Source organism: Rana temporaria, chromosome 1 (assembly GCF_905171775.1).
Source record: "Rana temporaria chromosome 1, aRanTem1.1, whole genome shotgun sequence".
NCBI classification, from domain to species: Eukaryota; Metazoa; Chordata; class Amphibia; order Anura; family Ranidae; genus Rana; species Rana temporaria.
Window position 1 is genome coordinate 602,557,919 of NC_053489.1, and position 23,468 is coordinate 602,581,386.

Here is a 23,468-nt window from a genome sequence, read left to right on the forward strand (position 1 = left end):
TGTCCATCTGGGGCCTCCATCCAGGTGTCCGTCTCTGTCCAGTGTGTCCGTCTGCGGCTTTGGAGGTGTCCGTCTGCGGCCTCCATCCAGGTGTCCGTCTCCCTCCAGCGTGTCCGGTGTTCGTTTTTGGATTTGGCACGAGCCGAGAGGAGCCGGATTTCCTGTGTATTTGGCTCCTCTTGGCTTGTCTCGGCTTCTCTCGGCTCTTCTCACGTGGCTGCGGGCGGAGCGTGGCCGAGCCTAGCCAAGTGCGCAGTACACTCGGCTCGGCTCAGCTCGGCTCTAGGCTGCGGCGGACGGAGCCGAGTGTGGCTGAGCCTAGCGCGTAGTACACTCTGTTCGGCTCGGCTCTAGGGGGATCAGCGGGGATCAGCGTATATTGCGCACCCACGATTTCCCCCCTGATTTTAAGGGGAAAAAAGTGCACGGTATACGCCGATAAATACGGTAGGTCCTTAACCAAATAGTTTTGTCCTTCTAAACTGCTCACAGACAAAGATTTTTTATCATCAGTCAATGATGGACTGTTATTATTACAATCTTGCTTCTCTTGGATGGCTATAATATTACAGTGAGCTAGTAGACAGGGATGGCTGGAACATTTTGCACTTCCAGAGAATTTATGATACATGTGTTTATGAATTGTTTCTCACCATTTCTATTAACTGTTTTAAAGTGAGTCAGGTTAAATAAAAGACCAGTGAACGGACCTAGTACTGTATTAGGTTATGCTATATACTTTATAAAGGAAAACCATAACAGTCAGTTTTAGTTTTTACGACTTTATGTTTTCAAATTGATATATATATATATATATATATATATATATATATATATATATATATATATATGTGTGGATGGGTGCAGCGTGATGCATCGGCAATGACATACACAGTCTGGTAGTGGAGGGAGGCCCAACGGCATGTAGCGGAGCAGTTTTCAGCTAATCTGACAGCGTGTGTCTGGAGGAGCCTGGCCAGTTCAAGCCAAAACAGGAAGATGTCCAAGGAGAGTGTGAAGCCCTAAGTGTTCCCAACTCATCTGGAACTTTTCCTACTACTAATGCTTTCCCTGACAGATGGGTAACCTGTCCCTATGCTACCCACATGCGAATGCATGCCAAACCCAGGAGCCAGGTTCTTAAATAAACTCTGCCACCCCTAAAATGGCCACCAGACACACATGGGCGACCAGCATCCAACTGGATTGTTGCCCCAGTCATTCAGAAAACCATAGAAGAACCCTGTTTCTCCAGACTTCATCTCCCTCTGCACTGCTGCTGCAGATGAGCGCCACCTGCAGAGGAGAAAACAGACTGCACCTACCTACATACAGTATATGTATATATAAAATCACTGGACTACAAAAAAACATAGGATATAGGACAATGTGTACCCAGAGCACTATTGGTTAGCTAAAGTGACAATACAGCAGACAGAGCCTTCCAATAAGGAATGAGTCACTCCTCTTTCTCATTCTATTCTACATTTATCTTGAGCTTGAGTTCCATCGAGTGGTTGCATTAAAATAAAGAAATTGATATGCAATATTACATTTTCATCTGCCCTCAAAATGCTGTTGTCCTGCTCTAAAATAAGTAAAGCAAAATCAAACTATTTTCTGCTGTACTCATCGCTTTTTACTCTGGAATTAAAGTGCTGCTTTTGACTGCATTATTTTCAGAAGCTCCATTCCATATTTTCTTGCGTTTGAATGCTACTTTTAGCTTATGTTCCCATAAATGCAGGTAAATATGTAGATGTATAAATGCAACTTCAAAACATGCCATGATTCCAAAAATGTCTAGCCAAAAATGATGCATGTAGTATCAAGTAGTAGTTAGTCACTTTCAACTGGACCTTTTCTGTAATGTTGAAGACACTTCATAGCGTGTCCAAACCACTTTTTCATTCCAATGAGTGCCAGGAAGATACCCCAGTGTTTACTGTAGGTAGCACCTAGTCAGAACCAATTATCATAGAAGGACTGATATTATTGTCTAAGGACAGAATGGGTGGTGTGAAAATTGTGGAACCCCCCTGTTCTAGTTACATAATCCGATCTTTGGTGTCAGGAAAGCTTCATAAACGCCAATCCTTCACTTTACATGGCTGAATTGTTGCCAAAATGTCAGGTTAGAGATGTTAAAATATCATTATACAGTATGTAAAAGACAGATGGTGTTGAGGACCTCTACCCTTGTTCGGGGATGGTTGCTCCAGTTTTATGTAGATGACCTTTTTCACACCTATTGCAAACCAGTTGCCCCATCTGTGCAAATTTGCACCTAACTGTCTTTAAAAAATGTCCCTTTTCCTTTAAGTTGAAGGAAAACCGGATTCTTGATTTGTAGAATTTGCCATCCTATGTTGGGCCATTCTGCTGATTTATTGGTAAAGAATTTCCCATTAATGGAGATTACATTCTTCCAGATAATGACTATAAGGAATTTAGAAAAGAAAAGTCCAGAGCATTCGGCTATTTCTTTGTCTGTCCGTCCAGCAGATCCTTGGCTTTATTAATTTTGGCTGTGATGCAGAGGTGTATTTAGGTTTTGTGCTGCCCTAGGCCTGACTAAACTTGTGCACCCCCTAATTTAAATATGACCCACCCCTTCCTGTCAAAGCCACACCCCTTCTTATTTAACACCCGCCCTGTCATATTCATGGGAAGAGGACAGAGGGATGCCGTGGGTGAAGGACAGAGGGACGCCCTGGGAGAAGGACAGAGGGTTGCCGTGGGTGACGGACAGAGGGACGCCGTGGGAAAAGGACCGAGGGACGCCATGGAAAAAGGACAGAGGGACGCCGTGGGAAGAGGACAGAGGGACGCCGTGGGAAAAGGATGCCGTGGAAAGAGGACAGAGGGACGCCGTGGGAAGAGGACAGAGAGGGACATTGTGGCGGTCAATAAGGCCTAGAGAATAGCAGGTTAGGCACTTCCTAATGGCTCAGTCCCTGGGAATTGTAATGGATAATGGCCAACAGGCCCTCTTACCAGACCCAGTGAAATCGCAAACGGCCGGCCGCCCCCTGCAAAGTGCCGCCCTAGGCCTGGGCCTTGTCGGCCTAGGCCAGAATACATTCCTGCTGTGATGTATGGAGATCCGCCTTTGTCAGGGTGGTTCAGCAGCATAATCCGTCTGTGGGCTTCTCTTATGTTCATTTTATTTGCAGTCAGGCTGCCTCCCAACACCAGGGCGGCTTCCCGTTTAGTCATTTTGGGTTCAAAAGCACCTTTGTAATAACTGTCAAATGCCTACTTTGACAGGGTCTATATAGCTTGCTTCACTTGAGGCTCCAGGTGTCTGAAATCTTGTACAACATAATGTCCAGCAAACCCGGCAATGGGGAGAGTCAGCCCGGCCGCTTTCATCGTACTCGCCATAATGCTGGCTCTGTGAACACCTATTCAACTCTACCCCCAGCCTGAAATCTGGGGCCCTTCATTTTTTGAGAGGTTGCCTCATCTCCCCATTCCTCACTACGCTCCACTGCGTATTCAAGTTACTTTTGCTTGTGTTTGGGTGTTAGGTCTTTTGGATGTACAAGCTTCTGTTTAGGTGTATCGTTGGACTTGAAGGACACAGGGAAGTGTTGTTTGTTAAAGATCCTCCAGCTACATACGGGATGACTGTATTACTCCATGTGTTCTGGTACCCCACCCCACCCCTGTTCCTGTGTTTTTGCTTGAGCCTTTGGATGTGTTAACAAAAGTCCAGTATCCACAAACTTATAAAGCCCTCCTGAGATGTCAGTTATAAATGATGGCGTATTTTCGGACACTCATGAAAACTGAAGAACTTGCTTGGAAAAGTTACAAAACATCTTCAACATTACGGAATGAGTCCAATTGAATGTTGCTCACAAATTTAGATATTTAATGACCTGGACAAGTGAGAATCGTCACAGGCAGATACATGCTGTAAACTTCAGTATGTTCACGCTCTATAATAAGATGCTGAAAATGGTTATTATGTGAAAACATTTTCCTCCAGGTACATTTTCTGCATTTTTTATATTTTTTTGCTATGCCTATACATTTACTTCTACATTGTTTTTATGCTACAGGTGAAAAAAAAAAATCTTTAAGTACACTCTGCTATCTATTTGGTGTTGTCTATAGCAGAATTTGTATTTCTTTTGATTGCTAAGGAATATTTTTTTTTCTTTTCTTTTGGAAAATCATCCAGATGTATTCATTTTTTTTCTTGCTGTTCTTCTTCACCTGTCTGACATATGGGTCTGTTGATTTAAAATTGCATAGATTCTCCTACTGTTCCTCCATCTAAATCCCTCCAGCCTGTCAAAGAATCCCCCTAGGCACTTTCCAATTGCTACAAGCTCTGCTCCGCTATAGGCCAAGACATTTTGTACTTTTTTCCTCAGCATCTGTGTGCACACGCAGGTGGAGCTGCTCTGCAGTCTAAACATGCAATGTTTTCCACACTGCCTACATCAGCACCAGAGTCCTGCATTGTACTGTATGGCTTCTTTTATGTAGCAGCTATAGAAAACAATTTGCTTGTAGAATGCAACTTTCACTGCTCTGCTTGTAAAAACATTATTATTTTTAGTAATCTCTTTATAGAAAATGCTGTACACGTTAACCCTCTGCAGAAGTAACTGGTTGCTAGTAATAAGCTTCATAATTAAAGTGGTATTGGATCTCAAAAAACAAATTTTAGCTTACCAGTCCTTAGATGTGGTGGCTGTATTATGGTTTTTAGGCTATTATTACTTTATTTTCACCTGTTGATCCTGCAAGCAAGTTTGTTATTTTTCACCCTCCTTTAACAGACCAAGTGTTCAGGCAAAAGTATCAGTTAAAGAGTTAAGACAAAGCATTTAACACTGACAGGGGTGCTTATAAGGGTCAGCTATTATTTATTTATATAAAACCTGTATTAGATATTGAACACACAAAGTAATACAGTTACATTGTACAACTTACATTAATTTGGTTTTGCAGAAAGTAGCCCTGATCCTATTCTTCCCGGTGTCCCCCGCCGGCGCTCATGCCTCTTTCCCCTTGACCAGTGCCCCCCATAGAAGGTGCTTGCTATGGGGGCACTGGTGTGTGCTTGCTCCCGAGCCAATCTCTATACATCTATAAGACACATAGAACTGCGGCTTGGTCCCCTGATCTCCCCTTATTGGCTCACTGGTTGTGATTAACCGCAGCTGGAGATTCAGGACATCACTGAGGGGGCTCCTAAGAGTATTGGGGGCTCATGGGGGACCAGCACATAAAATGCATGAAGGTAAAAAACCTTCAGTGTTTATGACCACTTTGTATGTATTTGGAAATAGAACTAATGTAAGTACTCGCTCATTCTGAGAGATGGAGGGGCAGAACTAGGTGTGTTCCAATGCACATGTGATAAGATGGAGGTGAAGGAGAGAGCAGAAGGAGCAGTAGAAAGAACTCATTGACTCACTGCTGCTTTTTTACTGTTCAATCAAAGGCTGGGGCAGATGCATGATCAAGCTGTATTGTTTAACTGCCTTATAGAAAAGGAAAGCCACTTGGCAGGCTGTACCGTCTAGTAGGGCTTTGTAAAGCTCACGACTGGATGGACCAAATTTATAGCCTTTCACAGGTAAAACATCTCCCAATTTGGTTTGCATACAAGTAGCCCAGTATTGATTCTACATTGTAGCAGTACTATGATAGTGTTCACATGCACACAGATAGAGTTGTTTTACAATTACACTGACCTTCTTATCATTCTTATCCTTAAAAGCCAGGCATGCCCCTTACATGGCCCAGTTATAGACAGATTCTGGGAAATTCATAAAGGGTGTCATAGACAACCTTTAGAATTCCGTCAGGGTGAAGAACTGAAAGTCTCAGTAGTAGGGTTGAGCGAACCCGAACTGTAAAGTTCGGGTTCGGTACGGACTTTGGGTTTTTCCCGAACCCGGACCCGAACCCGAATAATTGAAAAAAGTTCGGCTCCGGGATCGGAGTTCGGAAAAAAAAAATGCGCGGAGGTCCCCGCAAATTCAATAACCAGACCCTTTAGGTCTGGTATGGATATTAAGGGGAACCCCGCCGTGAATTAAAAAAAAAAAATGACGTGCGGTTCCCCCTAAATATCCATAACCAGATCTTCTCATCGCTGGAGATCACCCGCAGCGGTCGCAGGATCAGGACAACGCAGGAAGCCGGGAACAAGTGGATTATCACCGCTGGAGTTTTTTTTTTTTTTTTTTTAATAAAGGACTTTATTCTACGGTGTCAGTGTGTTTTTTTTTTACAAGACTGGGGATCTGGGGGTCCCCTTTGTTAAAGGGGTCTTCCAGATTCTGATAAACCTTCCGCCTGCATACCCCCACAACCACCGGGCAAGGGTTGTGGGGATGAGACCCTTGTCCCCATCAACATGGGGACATCCTCCCCATGTTGAGGGCATGTGGCCTGGTGCGGTTCAGGAGAGGGGGGGCCGCACTCTGTCCCCCCCTCTTTTCTGCGGCCGGCCAGGTCAACGTGCTCGGATAACGGGTCTGGTTATGGATATTTAGGGGGAACCGCACGTCATTTTTGTTTTAAATTGACGGCGGGGTTCACCTGAATATCCATACCAGACCTGAAGGGTCTGGTTATGGATATTTAGGGGGAACCGCACGTCATTTTTTTTTTAAATTGACCTTAACCTTAACCTCCCTGGCGGTATGATTCTGTCTGGAATTACGTACCAAAAGCGGTACATTTATTTTGCAAGGAAATTTGGCGTTTTATACTGTAGGCCTGTAATTTTTAGAAATAACTCACCTAAATCTGACCAAGCAAGAGTCTTGTAGGCATCCCGGGTATGATTTTTTTTTTTTAAAACAAAATGATAAATTATAATATAATAAATAATTATAAATAATTATAACAAATAATAATATAATTATAATAAAAATTATTCAATAATGTAATCAACTCAAAATCACTGAAATTTGCTCAGTTGCAGAATTGTCGCTGTCATTATTATTATTTTTTTTATGACGAATTTCCCCACAAATCGCTATCGCACATTTCTGCAAGTGATTATAATTTATTATCGCTGTTTTCTAACTGGGCAGACCACTAGGGACAAGGGGGGTGTGTATTTTTTACATACAGTACTGTAATCTATAAGATTACAGTATACTGTATGTAAAGTGTTTGTTTACTTTTTTGAATTTGGCGCCGTTCTCCGCTCCCGTGCGTCGTAACGTAGCAGGGAACGGAGATCGGCGGCACACGGGGACTGTGAATCGAGCGAGGAGGTCCCGCTCGCTCACACAGCGGGGTGGCATCGCTGGATCCAGGGACAAGGTAAGTAACTTGCCTGTGGATCCAGCAAAAGGTAAGCTGCGCCGCTGCACGTCCACCCCGAGCGTGACTCGGGGATACCGATTTTAGCATTGAAAACCAACCCCGAGTCACGCTCGGGTTTACCGCCAGGGAGGTTAATATCCATACCAGACCTAAAGGATCTGGTTATTGAATTTGCGGGGACCTCCGCGCATTTTTTTTCAAAAAGTCCGTGTCCCATTGACTACAATGGGGTTCGGAGTTCGGGTTCCCGAACCCGAACCCGAACCCGAACATCCAGGTGTCCGCTCAACTCTACTCAGTAGTCCTGTACCTGTCAATAGGGACAGGGATTTAGTACTATGCCGGAAGCTGTCACATACATAACAGTTTTTGCTAATCTTTGATAGAAAATTACTAATAGAAACCCCAAACATTATATATTTTTTTAAATGGAGGCCACGGAGAATAAAATGGCTGTTGTTGCAATTTTTTTATGCCACACAATATTTGCCCAGCAGTTTATCAAATGCAAATTTTCAAGAAAAAAATACCCTTTAAATAATTTTTAGTGCACACAGGAGGTCTAGTGCTAGAATTTTTGCTCCCACTCTGGCTTTTTTTTCGGTGATACCCCACGATATGTGGTACAATTGCTTTTTATAAATTCACCTATGGGACCTATGAGCACATTTGCCTTTGTGCGTGAGGATTGAGGAGGAGGTTATATGGGCAATTACATTTTTATTAGTATTTACTTTATTTCAATGTTTTCTTTTTTTTACATTGTCCTATTAATTTGTTTTCATTCAACTTTACTGGTGTCACAAGGGATTAACAACATCCCTTGTGATAGCATGGATCGTGTCAGGTCCTTTTTATGGAGAGATCTGGGTTCTATTAGACCCCACATTTCTCATCTGGGCTCCAAAGCATCTGATCGAACTGAGGTTGTCTTGATCAGATGCTTTACAAGCTGGTAACGGCTTGTAAACAAGCAATCCTGGTTGCTTCCGGATTTTTAGGACTCTTCTACAATGTTTGGTAAGATCCTTGCAATGTACATAAATCACTTAAAGGAGTTGTAAAGGAAAACATTTTTTCACCTTAATGCAATCTATGCTTTAAGGTGAAAACACATCTGATGATGCCGCCCCCCCCCCCCGAGCCACCGTTTTACTTGCCTGACCCTTGGAAAGTCCCGCGCTCGGTCCCGAGATCCTCTTCGCCGCTCAGCCTGGCCGCTGATTGGCTAGAGCAGATGGATTGAGAGCAATCACATCCAGTGATGCGGCGCGCCGAGGGGCGGGGCCGAGTGATACAGTGAGTGACTATGGCCGCTTGCTGTATCACGGGATAGCGGCCACAAGGACTCATCACCATGCAAGCTCTCTCTCATGAATATGGTGAGTTCTTGTGGGGAGGACCAGAGACAGCCGCCGAGGGACCCCAGAAGATGTGGATCGGGGCCACTCTGTGCAAAACAAACTGCACAGTGGAGGTAAGTATGACATGTTTGTTATTTTAAAGATTTTTTTTTTCCCTTTATTAACCTTTTAAAAGGGATTATTTTTCTCAACAAAAGTGGCATTGCTCTTTAAGAATATGTCACTGCCATAAGAACAGTTCTTAAAGTGGCAGTAGTTAGTGTTGGTAATATTACTGCCACTAGTGCTTGCATGAATTAGGCATAGGAAGCTCCTTTTTTTTCTTGTGAAATTCCCCTGATAATGTCTAAAATAAAAATAATGTAGTGATTAAATGGGTTGAATATAGACACATTTTATTCCCTGGGGATAAAACACTATGGGTTAGCACATGATACACAATGAAGTAGGCTTTGCCAGAATGTTTAAATCAGTGTACTAATTGGAAAGTGATAATGTAATTAGAGGGGCGATCATAGAGCATACAGGCCTGGATTATCCACTCACTCCACAGAATAGCAGAAGTAATCTGCAGAAGCCATATATTAGATTGCATGTTTATTAAGTGGTCCCCCTGTAGTTACAAAGTACTCATCACTTCTTAAGTGAATAAAGCAGCCGTATAACTGATTCCAGCAAGTGTCAACAGTTCAAGTCTTTGAGTGCTTATTGATCCAGATTCAAACAGTTCATTAATCTGAGCGCACATTATATGGATTTTTCAATGTAATTTTGAAGGGGATGGAAAACTATTGAATGATGTGGAATGATACTAGAATGATGTTTTCATAGTTCACCTCCCTGGAGTTTATTCTATACAGTGTAGATTTAAAAATGCATAATTTGTAGTAAACAAAAAGGGCTATGCACACATAGAAACCATTGTCATTTTTAATGTTGTACTGCGTGATTTACTAACAGTCCTGGGGAACTAATAATGTATAATTTCCCCCTTTCTAGCTAGTAGCACAAGCATATTGCAGTAAACTATGCTGTATGTAACTACTGTACCTGCGATGATTGTTCATATGAAATTTTCCCCACTCTTAAACCTAACATTCAAAATCAGGCAGATTATGATCATGTCTATACTGGGTGCTGACACGAGAGACACATTAGAAAACAGATGCAGTTGCTGCAGTCTCCACCCATCTTCTGGGGCTAACTATAATGTAAAGCTAACCCAGGGGCGGACTGACCATTGAGGCACTCGGGCACTGCCCGAGGGCCCCATGCCACTAGGGGGCCCCATCAGGGTTGCCAGGTTCATTAAAACCAGGGACAGTATGTAAAAATCTGTGTTTTTTTTTACATCTGTCCCTGATATGTCCAAAACCGACATGCTTTTGATGTGAAAATCCTGAGATTTTAGCTGCCCCGCCTCTGTAATGCCTCCTAGCTTGGTGGCCATCTGTAAGCCCGGGGGCCCCATAATCTTCTATTGCCTGGGGGCCCCATGAGTTGTCAGTCCGCCCCTGAGCCAACCTTACTGTAAAATACAAAGCCCACTTATTATATCAGGATGCCACTTCTCTGTAAAAATTGCTCTAATCTCGGCCAACTCTGTCCTCGCTAAAGATGGGAAGGCCCGGAAAAAAATCAAAACCCTTTTGTTTCCTAGGAAAAAAAAAAGATGTGTGGAATATGTTCTTTTACAATTATAAAGAATATATTTATGGCATGGTATTTAAACTTTATAACATGAAGACCTTAATGAAAGATTTCTGAGGCTTTATGTAAAGTCTTGAAGTATTGAAAGTTCTCTCAGCTGAAGACAATTAAATAATGGAATATAGTTCAAGTAACACTGTACTTCTCAATGTAGTTCTCAAATAGGAGAAATATGCATTTCTTTCACTGGGGGGCACTGCAGAGGAAATACTCCAATTGTCTTGTGGGCTCCAGCTTGTACCTTCTACAGTTGGGTGATTGTTGGGATACAGTAGATGGTAGTTTCTGTCCTTTCATGCCTTAATTGACAGGTAAGAGGGTACATTTTCTGGCATATTAGTTTATCTTTATAACCTTTAAATGATTCCTATTAATGTTCTCCACCATTACAGCATAATATAGTGCAGCCAGTAAATCGTTTTTTTTTCTTTTCCTCTTCTCAATAAAATGGTGAGACCAACATTTAGAGTTTGGAAACATTTCCACAGTAACATTTCTGCTGATAGCAAAAGCTGCAATCTGCAAATATTGTGAGGAAAAAATATTCTTTTACAAATGTTACAAAGATGACAAAACACATCCTGCCATGCCAAAGGTGTCCTTAAGGCCCCGTACTCACGACCAAACATGTCTGCTGAAACTGGTCCGCAGACCAGTTTCAGCAGACATGTTTGGCCGTGTGTAGGCACGAGCAGACCATTTTCGGGCGGATCGGACAGGTTTCCAGCGGACAACTGTTTCCTGGACTTGCTTTAAAACAGTCCGCTGGAAACCTGTCCGGCCGGACATGTTCGGTCGTCTGTACAGACCTACCGTACATGTCCTGCCGCCCGCCATCCCTCGCATGCGTCGAATGACTTTGACGCATGCGTGGAAGCATTTTAAAGGCGGGCCGCCCACGTCGCCGCGTCATTGTCGCGGCGACACCGCGTCATCGACGCAGCGACACCGCGGACACGCCCCGCGTATTGTTTACGCGCGGACTTCTGTTCGATGGTGTGTATAGCCATCGAACAGAAGTCCCCGGGCAGTCCCCGGCCAGACATGTCCGATGGAAACGGTCTGCAGACCGTTTTCATCGGACATGTCCTGCCGTGAGTACAAGGCCTCAGACATTAAAAATACTTTATGGAATGAAATGATGAGGTCCATAATGAAAGTGTGAGTGGCTTTTCCCCTCAGAGCTCTGATTCTAGAAACACTCTTTCTGCTGATTCTGGATCATCATAAAGTGTTTCTTCACCAGCAGCATCTTCAAGTAAGAAAGTTATACAAACCACTGTCTCAGAACAATACACAAACCTTCATTTATAGATAAAATTACACATGGAAATATATATTGGCAGGAAGTTTTTAAATTACTATGAGGGTAAGGGGGTGGTTACTATGTATAGTTGAAATGTTCTTACCATATATTGTCCTTGTTATTCCACTTGTAATAAAACATAACATTTAAAAAAAGCTAATTTATTTTATTTACTGAATAAGCTGTACTCCTTTTTTAGGCATAATACTTTTATACACAATGCATTTCACATTCCCATTCAGTTTGTAAATCTACCCCCCACTTTTTTTTCCCATGGTTTCAAAATTCGGGAAATTTTACATCTCTAGTCCTCACTCATTCAAACTCTCTTCCAGGTCACTTATAGTATATCCAGTTTCTATGGATATAGGGAAAGCTAATCTTTTATACTCAGGAACCTGTAACTTTCCTGATTTCCCATCTGTAAAAACGTGCCATCCCTTCCAGAGTTTTTTATGGTGAGTTTTCCTACAATTGTGCAATTCATCACCAAACTTTTTCTCCCACCTTATCCTTAGTCCTCTCTTCTTTCTTTATTTCCAGCACACAATTGCTACTAGGCTCAGTTGCCCTCCAAACTGATTGCAAGCACGGTTACATGAGTTTAAAGAAAGTGAAAACCCTAATTATATTAGTTTTCTTGCATTATAAACAACCTAAGAATAACTGTTTTTACATTTTTTCTGCTTTTCATATCAGTGCTGCTGATCTCCTGCAGCCTCTTTTCAGCCTGTTTACATGTACTTTCTTCAGCAGTGGCTGCAAATCCTTTCTCAAGGTTGGCTCCTTGATTATAACAACAGTGGACCATGCCTAATGCCGCGTACACACGGCCGTTTTTCATTATGTTTTTTATTAAAAACGATCATGTGTGGGCTCCAGAGCATTTTTCATGACGTGAAAAATAGCCATTAAAAATTTAGAACATGCTCTATTTTTTCACGTCGTTTTTCACGTTGTCGTTGTCATAAAAAATGGTTGTGTGTAGGCTTTAACGAAGTGAAAAAAAGGCTAATGCTCAGAAGCAAGTTATGAGACGGGAGCGCCCGTTCTGGTAAAACTAGCCTTCGCAATGGAGATAGCACATTCGTCACGCTGTAACAGACTGAAAAGCGCCTCTCACCAAACTTTTACTAACATGAAATCAGCAGAAGCAGCCAGAAGGGTAGCGCCATCCGAATGGAACTTCCCCTTTATAGTGCCGTTGTACGTGTTGTACGTCACCGCGCTTTGCTCAAGCATTTTTTTTCACGATCGTGTGTAGGCAAGGCAGGCTTAACAAGAATCGGGTTGAATTTTTTTTTGCTTTTTCTAGACCATTAAAAATGGTCATGTGTACGTGGCATAAGTAATGTGCAGCCATATTTCGGGGGCAGGGACAGATCCTTACCACCCAGAAGCAAGAAATACTGATTTACTGACTATAGTGACAGGATTTTCATGTATTATTTTGATGAAAGTTGCAAATTTAAAAATATTAATATCCAAATGTGTTATATGAGGTTTTAGTTATGTTAAAAAATACCTCCACAGTCACTCTTATTTGAGTCACACCATCAAAACACCTATTTGTACTACCACCAAAGTTAAAAACTTTATATAAAGTTTGTAACTTCTACAATTCTGTGTTGCCTCCTCTGCACTCCTCTCCTGCACATACGGCCCACTGTCATACTCTGCACACTCCTGCTATTGCCTGCTGTCACTCCCCCCTGCATTCCCCCTACACAGAAACTTGAACAGGAGAGAATTAAGGGTGGAGGATACTCAAAAATTCTAACAACAACAATACGAGGACAGCTTCTTAACAGGAAAATCTCCTGTGACAGTCTTTGCTGGAGTTAGTGGCCAGTAAATCTAGGACTCCATGTAAGCAGCACCAGTCTTTATTGCAACCTCTGACATTTACTTCCCCAAGAACACTGAGATTACAAGCCAAGGCCCTCACTCTCACATCCTAGGTAAGCTGTCCTAATTCCAGTTTCCATGTGACACTGCAGAGAGGGAAGCAGATCCTTCTCCAGACCAATTCTACAGGTGATACCTTTCAGCAAAATCTCTCAGTTAAATTTCTTCCAGGCCCTCAGCCCAGCACAAGCTGAGGCCCAACAGCAACTCTTTAGAACTAAGGATGAGCCGAACACCCCCCTGTTCGGTTCGCATCAGAACTTGCGAACACACCAAATGTTCGTGTGAACATTAGAACCCCGTTAAAGTCTATGGGACTCGAACATTTGAAATCTAAAGTGTTCATTTTAAAGGCTAATTTGCAAGTTATTGTCCTAAAAAGTGTTTGGGGACCTGGGTCCTGTCCCAGGAAACATGTATCAATGCAATTTTTTTTTTTTAAAACGGCCGTTTTTTCAGGAGCAGTGAATTTAATAATGCTAAAAGTGAAACAATAAAAGTGTAATATTACTTTAAATTTCGTACCTACGGGGAGTGTAAAGTCAGCATGTGAAAAAGCGCATGTTTCCCGTACATAGAACTGTCCCTGCACAAAGTGTCATTTCTGAAAGAAAAAAAGCCATTTAAAACCGGCTTTGTGGCTCTAATGAATTGTCGGCTCTTTCAATTACAGAGATGATTCATTCATAAAGGAAAAAAAAAATGTGTGGGGGTCCCCCAAATTAAATTACCAGGCCCTTCAGGTCTGGAATGAATATTAAGGGGAACCCCCTCCGTAAAAAAAAAAAAAAATTACGTAGGGTTCCCCGCAAATATACATACCAGGCCCTTCAGGTCTGGTGTGGATTTTAAGGGGAACTCCACCCCAAATTAAAAAAAATGGCATGGAGTCCGCCTAAAAATCCACACCAGACCCTTATCCGAGCACGTTAACCTGGCCGGCCGCAGAAAATAGGGGGGGACAGAGTGCGGCCCCCCTCTCCTGAACCGCACCAGGCTACATGCCCTCAACATGGGGAGGATGTCCCCATGTTGATGGGGACAAGGGCCTCATCCCCACAACCCTTGCCTGGTGGTTGTGGGGGTCTGCGGGCGGGGGGATCCTGCCCCCCCTATGTGAATTGGTAATAGGGTACACTGTACCTCTACCATTTCACGAAGGAAGTGTAAATAGTTAAAAAAAAACACACAGACACCGTAGAAAAAAATCCTTTATTAATAATAAAAAAAAAAAAATCCAGCGATGTGAATCCACTGTCTCCTATCCAGCGATGGATGATCTCTCCAGCGATGGATGATCAGCGGTCCGGTCCAGCGATGCAGAAGATCCATCCGTCCAGAGCGCAGCAGAGGAGCTCCACTCTCCGCTGGACACAGCCCAGCGGAATGACGCGCTGGAGCTGTGACATTACTTATATAGGGGAAGCGCCACCCACCCGACACGATTCTTCCAGATTCTTCCAGATTCTGATAAGCCCCCCGCCCGCAGACCCCCACAACCACGGGGCAAGGGTTGTGGGGATGAGGCCCTTGTCCCCATCAACATGGGGACATCCTCCCCATGTTGAGGGCATGTAGCCTGGTGTAGTTCAGGAGAGGGGGGGCGCACTCTGTCCCCCCCTCTTTTCTGCGGCCGGCCAGGTTAACGTGCTCGGATAAGGGTCTGGTGTGGATTTTTAGGGGGACTCCACGCCATTTTTTTTTATTTGGGGTGGAGTTCCCCTTAAAACCCACACCAGACCTGAAGGGCCTGGTATAGATATTTGCGGGGAACCCTACGTAATTTTTTTTTTTTTACGGTGGGGTTCCCCTAAATATCCATTCCAGACCTGAAGGGCCTGGTAATTTAATTTGGGGGACCCCCACACATTTTTTTTTCCCTTTATGAATGAATCATCTTTGTAATTAAAAGAGCCGACAATTCATTGGAGCCACAAAGCCGGTTTTAAATGGCTTTTTTTCTTTCAGAAATGACACTTTGTGCAGGGACAGTTCTATGTACGGGAAACATTATTATTATTATTATTATTATACAGGATTTATATAGCGCCAACAGTTTGCGCAGCGCTTTACATCAGGGAAGACAGTACAGTCACAATACAATTCAATACAGGAGGGATCAGAGGGCCCTGCTCGTTAGAGCTTACAATCTAGAAGGGAGGGTCAAGTGGAACAAAGGGTAGTAGCTGTGGGGGATGATCAGATGGACTCAAATGCAAATACAGTTGTTAGGTGTGGGTAGGATAGGCTTCTCTGAAGAGGAGGGTTTTCAGGGATCCTCTAAAAGCTAGTAGAGAAGGAGATAGGCGGATAGATTGGGGTAAGGAGTTCCATAGGCTTGGAGAGGCTCTGGAGAAGTCCTGGAGACGAGCATGGGAGCAGGTGATGAGAGAGCTAGAGAGTAGGAGGTCTTGAGAAGAGCGAAGAGAACGATTAGGTTGGTATTTAGAGACTAGGTCAGTGATGTAGCTGGGGGCAGAGTTGTGGATGGCTTTGTAGGTAGTAGTTAGTAGTTTGAATTTAATTCTTTGGGTGAGCGGAAGCCAGTGGAGGGATTGACAGAGAGGAGTAGCAGAGACAGAGCGGTTGGTAAGGTGGATAAGTCTGGCCGCAGCATTCATGATGGATTGAAGGGGGGTTAGAGTATGCAGCGGTAAGCCAATGAGAAGGGAATTGCAGTAATCAAGGCGAGAGATGACCAGGGAGTGAATTAAGAGCTTTGTGGCGTCATTGGTTAGAAAGGGGCGTATTTTGGAGATGTTGCGAAGGTTGAGGCGGCAAGATTTGGACAATGATTGAACGTGAGGTTTAAAGGACAGTTCAGAGTCCAGGACTACACCTAGGACCTTGACATGTGGGGATGGGCTGATAGTTGTGCCATTAATTTTGACAGAGAGATCAGGGGAAGAGGCACGTGGGGGAGGGAAAATGATAAGTTCCGTTTTAGATAGATTGAGTTTGAGGAAGTGGTGCGACATCCAAAGTGATATATCCGATAGTAAATTAGTGATACGTGAGGAAAATGAAGGAGTGAGTTGAGGGGTAGAGAAATAAATTTGAGTGTCGTCAGCGTAGAGATGGTATTGGAAGCCGTGGGAGGCTATCAGCTGACCCAGGGAGGAGGTGTAGATTGAAAATAGGAGGGGTCCAAGAACAGAACCTTGGGGGACCCCAACTGAGAATGGAAGCGGAGAGGAGGAAGTAGAATTGTAAGTAACGCTAAAGGTACGGTTGGATAAGTAAGTAGAGAACCAGCGAAGAGTACAGTCACGGAGACCAAAGGTGTGAAGTTTTTGGAGGAGGAGTGGGTGGTCAACCGTATCAAAGGCGGCAGAGAGGTCCAGGAGTAGGAGCGCAGAATAGTGTCCCTTAGTTTTGGCTGTTAGTATATCGTTTGTAAGTTTTAGGAGAGCAGTTTCTGTGGAATGTTGAGGACGAAATCCAGACTGAAAGGGATCAAGAAGGTTATTATCAGCAAGGTGTACGCTCAGTCGGTTGTAGACTAGACGTTCAAGGAGTTTGGATAAAAAGGGGAGCAAGGAGATGGGACGTAGGTTGTCAAGATTGGATGGGTCCAGTGAGGGCTTTTTAAGTATGGGGCTGACTAGTGCATGTTTCAAAGAGTTAGGGAAGATGCCAGAAGAGAGGGAGAGATTGAAGATGTGGGTTAGAGAATGTAGAATAGAGTCAGAGGGTAAACGTAGCATTTGCGAGGGAACAGGGTCCAGAGCGCAGGTGGTAAGATGGACGTTGGCAAGTAATTTAGCGACCTCGTCTATAGTGGTGGGGTTGAAAGAGGGAAGTAAAGATTGTACCTGTGGGCATGAGGTGGGAAGTGTGGAGAGTATCTGAACAGTAGAGATCTCCTTGCGAATTGTATCAATCTTATGTTTGAAGTGATTGGCGATCTCCTGGGAAGTGAGTGAGTTGGTGGGTGGAGGCAGTGGGGGACGAAGTAGAGAGTTGAAGGTAGAGAAGAGTTGACGGGGACGGGATGATAAGTTTTTAATGAGGGTGATGAAATAGGTCTGCTTGGCAGTGAGGAGGCTGGAATTGTATTTTTGGAGGGCAGATTTATACTGAACGAAGTCTTCCTTGGACTTGCTCTTGCGCCACTGGCGCTCAAGAGCACGGCTGTGTTTTTTCAGACTTCTGGTATAATCTGTTTGCCAGGGTTGAAGGGGGCGGGGCCTTATTCTGCGTGTAGTGAGGGGGGCCAGTCTGTCCAGTGATGCTAGAAGTGAAGTGTTGTAGACAGAAGTGGCTAGGTCAGTGCAGGACAGGGGTGCGATTTTGTCGTAGAGGTGGTCAGTCGCAGAGTATAGAAGAGAAGGGTTGATATGGTGAAGGTTTCTACGAGAAGCCGTTAGGCGTTTGGGTGGAGAGGAGGTGGAGGAGAAGGAGAGAGTGAAGTTAATAAGGTAGTGATCAGATAGGGGGTAAGGATAGTTGGAGAGGTTACGTGGAATGCATAGGTGGGAAAAGACAAGGTCAAGGGTATTGCCTTCGGAGTGAGTAGGAGCCTGTATCCATTGCTTCAGGTCAAAGGAGGAGGTTAGACTGAGAAGTTTTGAAGTTGCAGGAGTGCTAGCATTAGTAGGGATGTTGAAGTCGCCAAGAATGATTGTGGGGATTTCAGAAGAGAGAAAGTAGGGTAGCCAGGCAGAGAAGTCATCCAGAAAGGATGATACTGGGCCAGGGGGCCGGTAGATCACAGCTATCCTTAGAGAAACTGGGGAGAAGAGACGAACACAATGCGCCTCAAATGAGGAGAGTGACAGAGAGGGAGGTGGGTGAAGTACCTGAAAGGTGCTATGTGGGGCTAAAAGGATTCCAACACCCCCTCCTTTGCGTCCACTGGCTCTGGGGGAGTGAGTCCAAAGAAGACCACCGTGAGATAGAGCAGCAGAAGACGCAGTGTCGGATTCGTGAAGCCAGGTTTCGGTAACGGCGAGAAGATTAAATGATTAAATGATTTTTCACATGCTGACTTTACACCCCCCCTAGGTACGAAATTTAAAGTAATATTACACTTTTATTGTTTCACTTTTAGCATTATTAAATTCACTGCTCCTGAAAAAAGGGCCGTTTTTAAAACTTTTTTTGCATTGATACATGTTTCCTTCGACAGGACCCATGTTCCCAAACACTTTTTAGGACAATAAATTGCATATTAGCCTTTAAAATTAACACTTTAGATTTCTCCCATAGACTTTAACAGGGTGTTCCGCGGCTTTTCGAATTTGCCCCGAACACCCCTAATTGTTCGTTGTTCGCCGAACAGGCGAACAGGCAATGTTCGAGTCGAACATGAGTTCGACTCGAACTCGAAGGTCATCCCTATTTAGAACATACAATGGCTACCTCCCAGGGGGCAGCAGCACCAGGAGTAACGGTTCCCTCCTAGAAGAAGAGGAAGAACCAGCCTACACAGCCCTCCCAAATATTTATAATCCCCCCAGTCAACTTATGGGTGTCGCTCCCAGGAGGTATGATAAATAGTCAAAACTTAGCGATTGACCCTCCTACTATATTTTCTGGAAGCCTCTTTTTTTTTTCTTCCAGAAACAGGCAGGGGCAATTAATCACTATGCTTAGGGAAATCTCACCAGACCAAAAAAACTAATTACTGCCCAGCTAAGTACAGCAGAGTCAAAAACTAAAGTTAGCCTAATCAGGGCAGGGCACTACATAGGTAAATAAAAAGCTTAGGTTTATACAAACAAACTTTGGTATGTTCACAGTGGAATTGAACGCAGTATATTTTATTCAGTCCACTGCCCTGATAAGAAGTGCTGAGCAGCATATTCAACAAGGGCCACACATTTCCTGTTTTTTTTTCCCCTACGTTTATGCACACAATTGTATGAATGACTGTAAATTGATTGTAGATGCAAACAATTAGCTCATCAATTACATATGCAAACTCAACTGCTTCTGTTTTCCTCTTAATTACGCTGCTCATTATACAAAGAGAAATACCAAATGATGATAAACAAAGTTTGCCGCTAGAATGGAATGCCTTAAAGAGCACTGAAAAGGCTTGTTTGGCAGTAATTTTGGAGAGAATAGTCCCATTTGCATAATTGTGATTTCATTTCATTGACGCTAGCTCTGGGGAGAATGAGTAATCTCCTCTTTGAAGGCTTTGGAGGGTCTCTGGTCCAAATGTTGAATAAGGCCATATTACAGGAATCTTTCATATGATAGATATGTAAACCTTTGGGTCCTATGCCTAGTCAATCAAATAACACTAAAGAAAACATTTTCAATTTTGTGTCTTATGTGAATTAAGGATATTGCTTTGATAAGAGAATGGAAAATTCAAATCCTTGACATAAAGTACAGTCAAAGATGAAATGGAGCATATCATAACAAAATTAGCCATGACATATGTTTTGCAACCCATCATAGAAAGTAGAACGTACATGATTGCCCCTGGTACGATCTACTTAGCCCTGGCAAAGTAGTAAATGAAGCAGAAGGATGCGTTTTACATGTTTACACATTAAACAGAGACATGTTTATGTCACCCTGAAAATTACTAAGGACTTTTTCTGATGGTGTTGGTACTAATTTGTAAAGATTCTAAAGGTCAAGTCAACCCAAATTAAAGAATACTTGCAGACACTTAGACAAGTTGAAATCCAAAATTCTCATGTTTGAATGTAACATATCTTCAAGGTGTGTATTTTTTTAATCAGTTTTTCTATATTATATAATACAGACTACTACATATCACTTTACAAAATACATGTTATCCATGTCTGTGTATAATTAGAGTTGGACTACAGGTAAAACTGTAAATGAAGCAATTATTATATAATGATGATTGCTGTTTACCTGTGCCTTTCGTCTTATATCTGGATATACGTTTTAGCAGAATAGTGATGCTGTACAATTGTTTTGGTCTGCAGAAGAGGTCATGCCTGTAACAACAGCAGTCTCAAATCCCACTGCTACCATCCGAATGTGACGATGAAACAATCAGCCTCTCCCTGCACAGAGGTTTTCCAGCTTGCAAAATAGCAATCTAAGCGCCAACAGACTGAGAGTGAGCGTCACTGGGGCAGTTAACACTTTTCACAAACAGTAGCTGCCACCATGTGTTTTAACGGAGAGACCACAGAATGTGCTGAAACAATCATGACCTTTAGAAATATCTGTGATGACTATTGTCACACCAGAGAGGAAGGTACCAAAGTTTAAAATATGGTAGCATTTTTCAAAGAGGCAAGGATTCTTTAATTTCCTATTTAGAGCATTTAGAGGATCAGCTTAATAATTTTTAAATATTTTTGGTTGAAAGAAAAAAAAAAGATACATAGACAACAAGCAACAGTAAAATGAACGAGATTAAAGTAAAAAGTACTTAAAGGAACACTAAAGGTTCGTTTTTTATTAGATCAATTGATTGCTGTAAGCTAGAGCATTTAAATATCACTTACCTCGTTTTTCGTTTTGACCTCCAAAATACAGTAATCCAGGTTTGAAAATGCCATTTCCTGTCTCTCCTCTTCTTGCTTTCCACCAGCATCTGAGACGTTTTGCATGGTGGAAAGCAGAACGTGCTCACCCCCTCCCTATGACTACAGCCCTGTGTGAAGATGCTCTCTTATCCCTCACAGGCATGGAGGCTAAGCCTAATGGGAACTGTAGTTCCCATTAGGCCGTGATGTAGCAAGAATGAATGCGCACTGCAAACCAGGAAGTCAGTGAGAATAATGGTTCAGGAGTGCTGGAGGTGAATAAAACAGCTCGATTTCAACAGGTATCAAACTAGTTATAATGCAAAACATTACTTTTTACTGTATCAGCTACTGTCAGACTTTAATTTAAGAGGAAAATATTTTTTACAACCCCTTTAACAGTGCTTTTCCTGGATTATGGTCCCTGTGTAGAGTTAAGTGTTTAGTTTGCCTCAGAGTAGTTTGATCTGGTGTATCAGAATTACTGGCTCTCATGAATGACTCTCAGCAGTTTTTCTGACTGTATGAAAATTAACCACTTGCTGACCGCCCTATAGCAGTTTTATTGTTACAGAGTGGCAGCTCTGCGCAGGATTACATATATACTGATTATTCAAAGGAGACGCCAATCAGCGAGTGCCAGGCTCTCGATATCCCTGGACACCCTATGTAAACAAGGCAGATCTCTCTTCTGACGGAGGGAGGGATATATTATGTGTTCCTGCAAAGCAGGGTCTAAAATGTATCTCTTCCCCTAGTGAAAGCGCCACACTGGACATACAAAAAACACTGCCTACGCACACAGTTAACACTTTGATCGTGCTAGATGTTTAACCCCTTGACAGCGAGTGTCATTAGTACAGTAACAGTGCATATTTTTATCACTGATCACTGTACTAGTGTAATTGGTTCCTGCAAAGTGTCAGTTAGTGTCCGTTTGTCAATATGGCAGTCCCGCGGTAGTTCACTGCCATTACTAGTATAAAAAAAATACAAAAATAAACATTCAGTTTTTTTTTTTACCAAAAAAATTTAACAGAATAGATATTGGCCTGAATTTATGAAGAAATTAGATTTTTATTGGATATGTTTTACAGCAGAAAGTAAAAAATATTGTGTTTTTTTCATAATTGTTGGATTTTTTTTGTTTAAAGCCCTAAAAATAAAAGTGATCAAATACCGCCAAAAAAAATCTCTAAAGCCCTGTACACACGGGCAAGAATCTCATCAGGAAAATAAATAATTTTTTCCCTGACGAGATTCTTGGCAAGAATCTCTTGCCGCCCGAGTGTACAGACTCTCCTTTCAAAAGAACCGCGGTTCTCTCGAAAGGCAAGACTGCTGTGACGTCATTGCGTACGATGAGCATGCGCTCGTCACATTCGATGTCATTGCTGCCATCTTGCTGTATCCTACCTATGCCTAGGAAGCTACCGCGCATGCGTCAAAGTCATTTTGAGCATGCGCAGGTTTCCACGGCGACAGGTAAGTATACACACTCTTGGGTTTCTCGGCACGAAAACTGCAGAGAATCTCACAACGAGAAAAATAGAGAATATTCTTCTCATCTAGATTATGGGCAGTTTTCTTGTCAAAAAAACTGAAAGCCTCGTACACGGCAAGAAAGCTCTGCCAGCAGTTTTCTTGCTGGTTCTTGCCAAGTAAACCGAGCGTGTGTATGAGGCTTAATTGTGGGAAAAAATATCATGCATTTATCTGGGTACAGCGTTGCATGACCACGCAATTGTCAGTTAACGTGCCATATTGCAAAAATGGCCTTTTCATGAAGGGGGTAAATCTTTCGGAGGTCAAGTGGCTAGGGTAACCATGTTTGCAATCTGACAACTGTTGCACTGTTGAATAGAATGAAATCAAGATTCACTAGATATCATACATGATATTGACCATATGTCTATTCTGCTTAGAAGATTTAGTGTCACCCATAAGCTTTCTGCAACTCGTGATATTGGGGTGTCTTTTTTTATTGATCATGTGGTTTATGTATAGAGTTTTAGAGTTTGGAGATGCATGAAAATGTCAGTTTCAGGTCATTTAAACCAGACTTCAAATAAGTATTGCTTCTAAATGATTTTTTGACAGCCAATTACTAATCTCTGGAGCTTTAGGCCCCCCAATTATGATCAGCTAAATTAGAGTCTCTTAAATGCTCTGCTAGAGGTCATATGGCATGGAAATTTTACAACAAGGTTTAATTTGAAGTTCTCTGAGGCTGTGCAGACTCTGCCCAGTACTGTTTATTCAGTTTGATCTGTTTGAGCTGTTTGTGTTCTAGTGCAGAGGTGTTCAATTTTGTCTTTTTGAAGCACAAACATCGGATTTACATCCAAATGGTTTGCTGAAGACTCGAACATATTGGAAAAACGAGGATGACATAGTGTG

The 23,468-nt window shown here is 42.7% G+C and overlaps 1 protein-coding gene across 1 annotated transcript; it reads right to left on the bottom strand.

Annotated features, from left to right (window-relative positions):
* Nucleotides 1-2,410: 2,410 nt before the first annotated feature.
* LOC120925031 (mitochondrial import inner membrane translocase subunit TIM14-like) lies at nucleotides 2,411-3,387 on the bottom strand. Its single transcript, XM_040335932.1, is given in 2 exon segments — nucleotides 2,411-2,528; nucleotides 3,075-3,387. Coding segments are annotated over 2 exon segments (363 nt in total). The 3' UTR covers nucleotides 2,411-2,478.
* Between the last annotated feature and the right edge of the window lie 20,081 nt (nucleotides 3,388-23,468).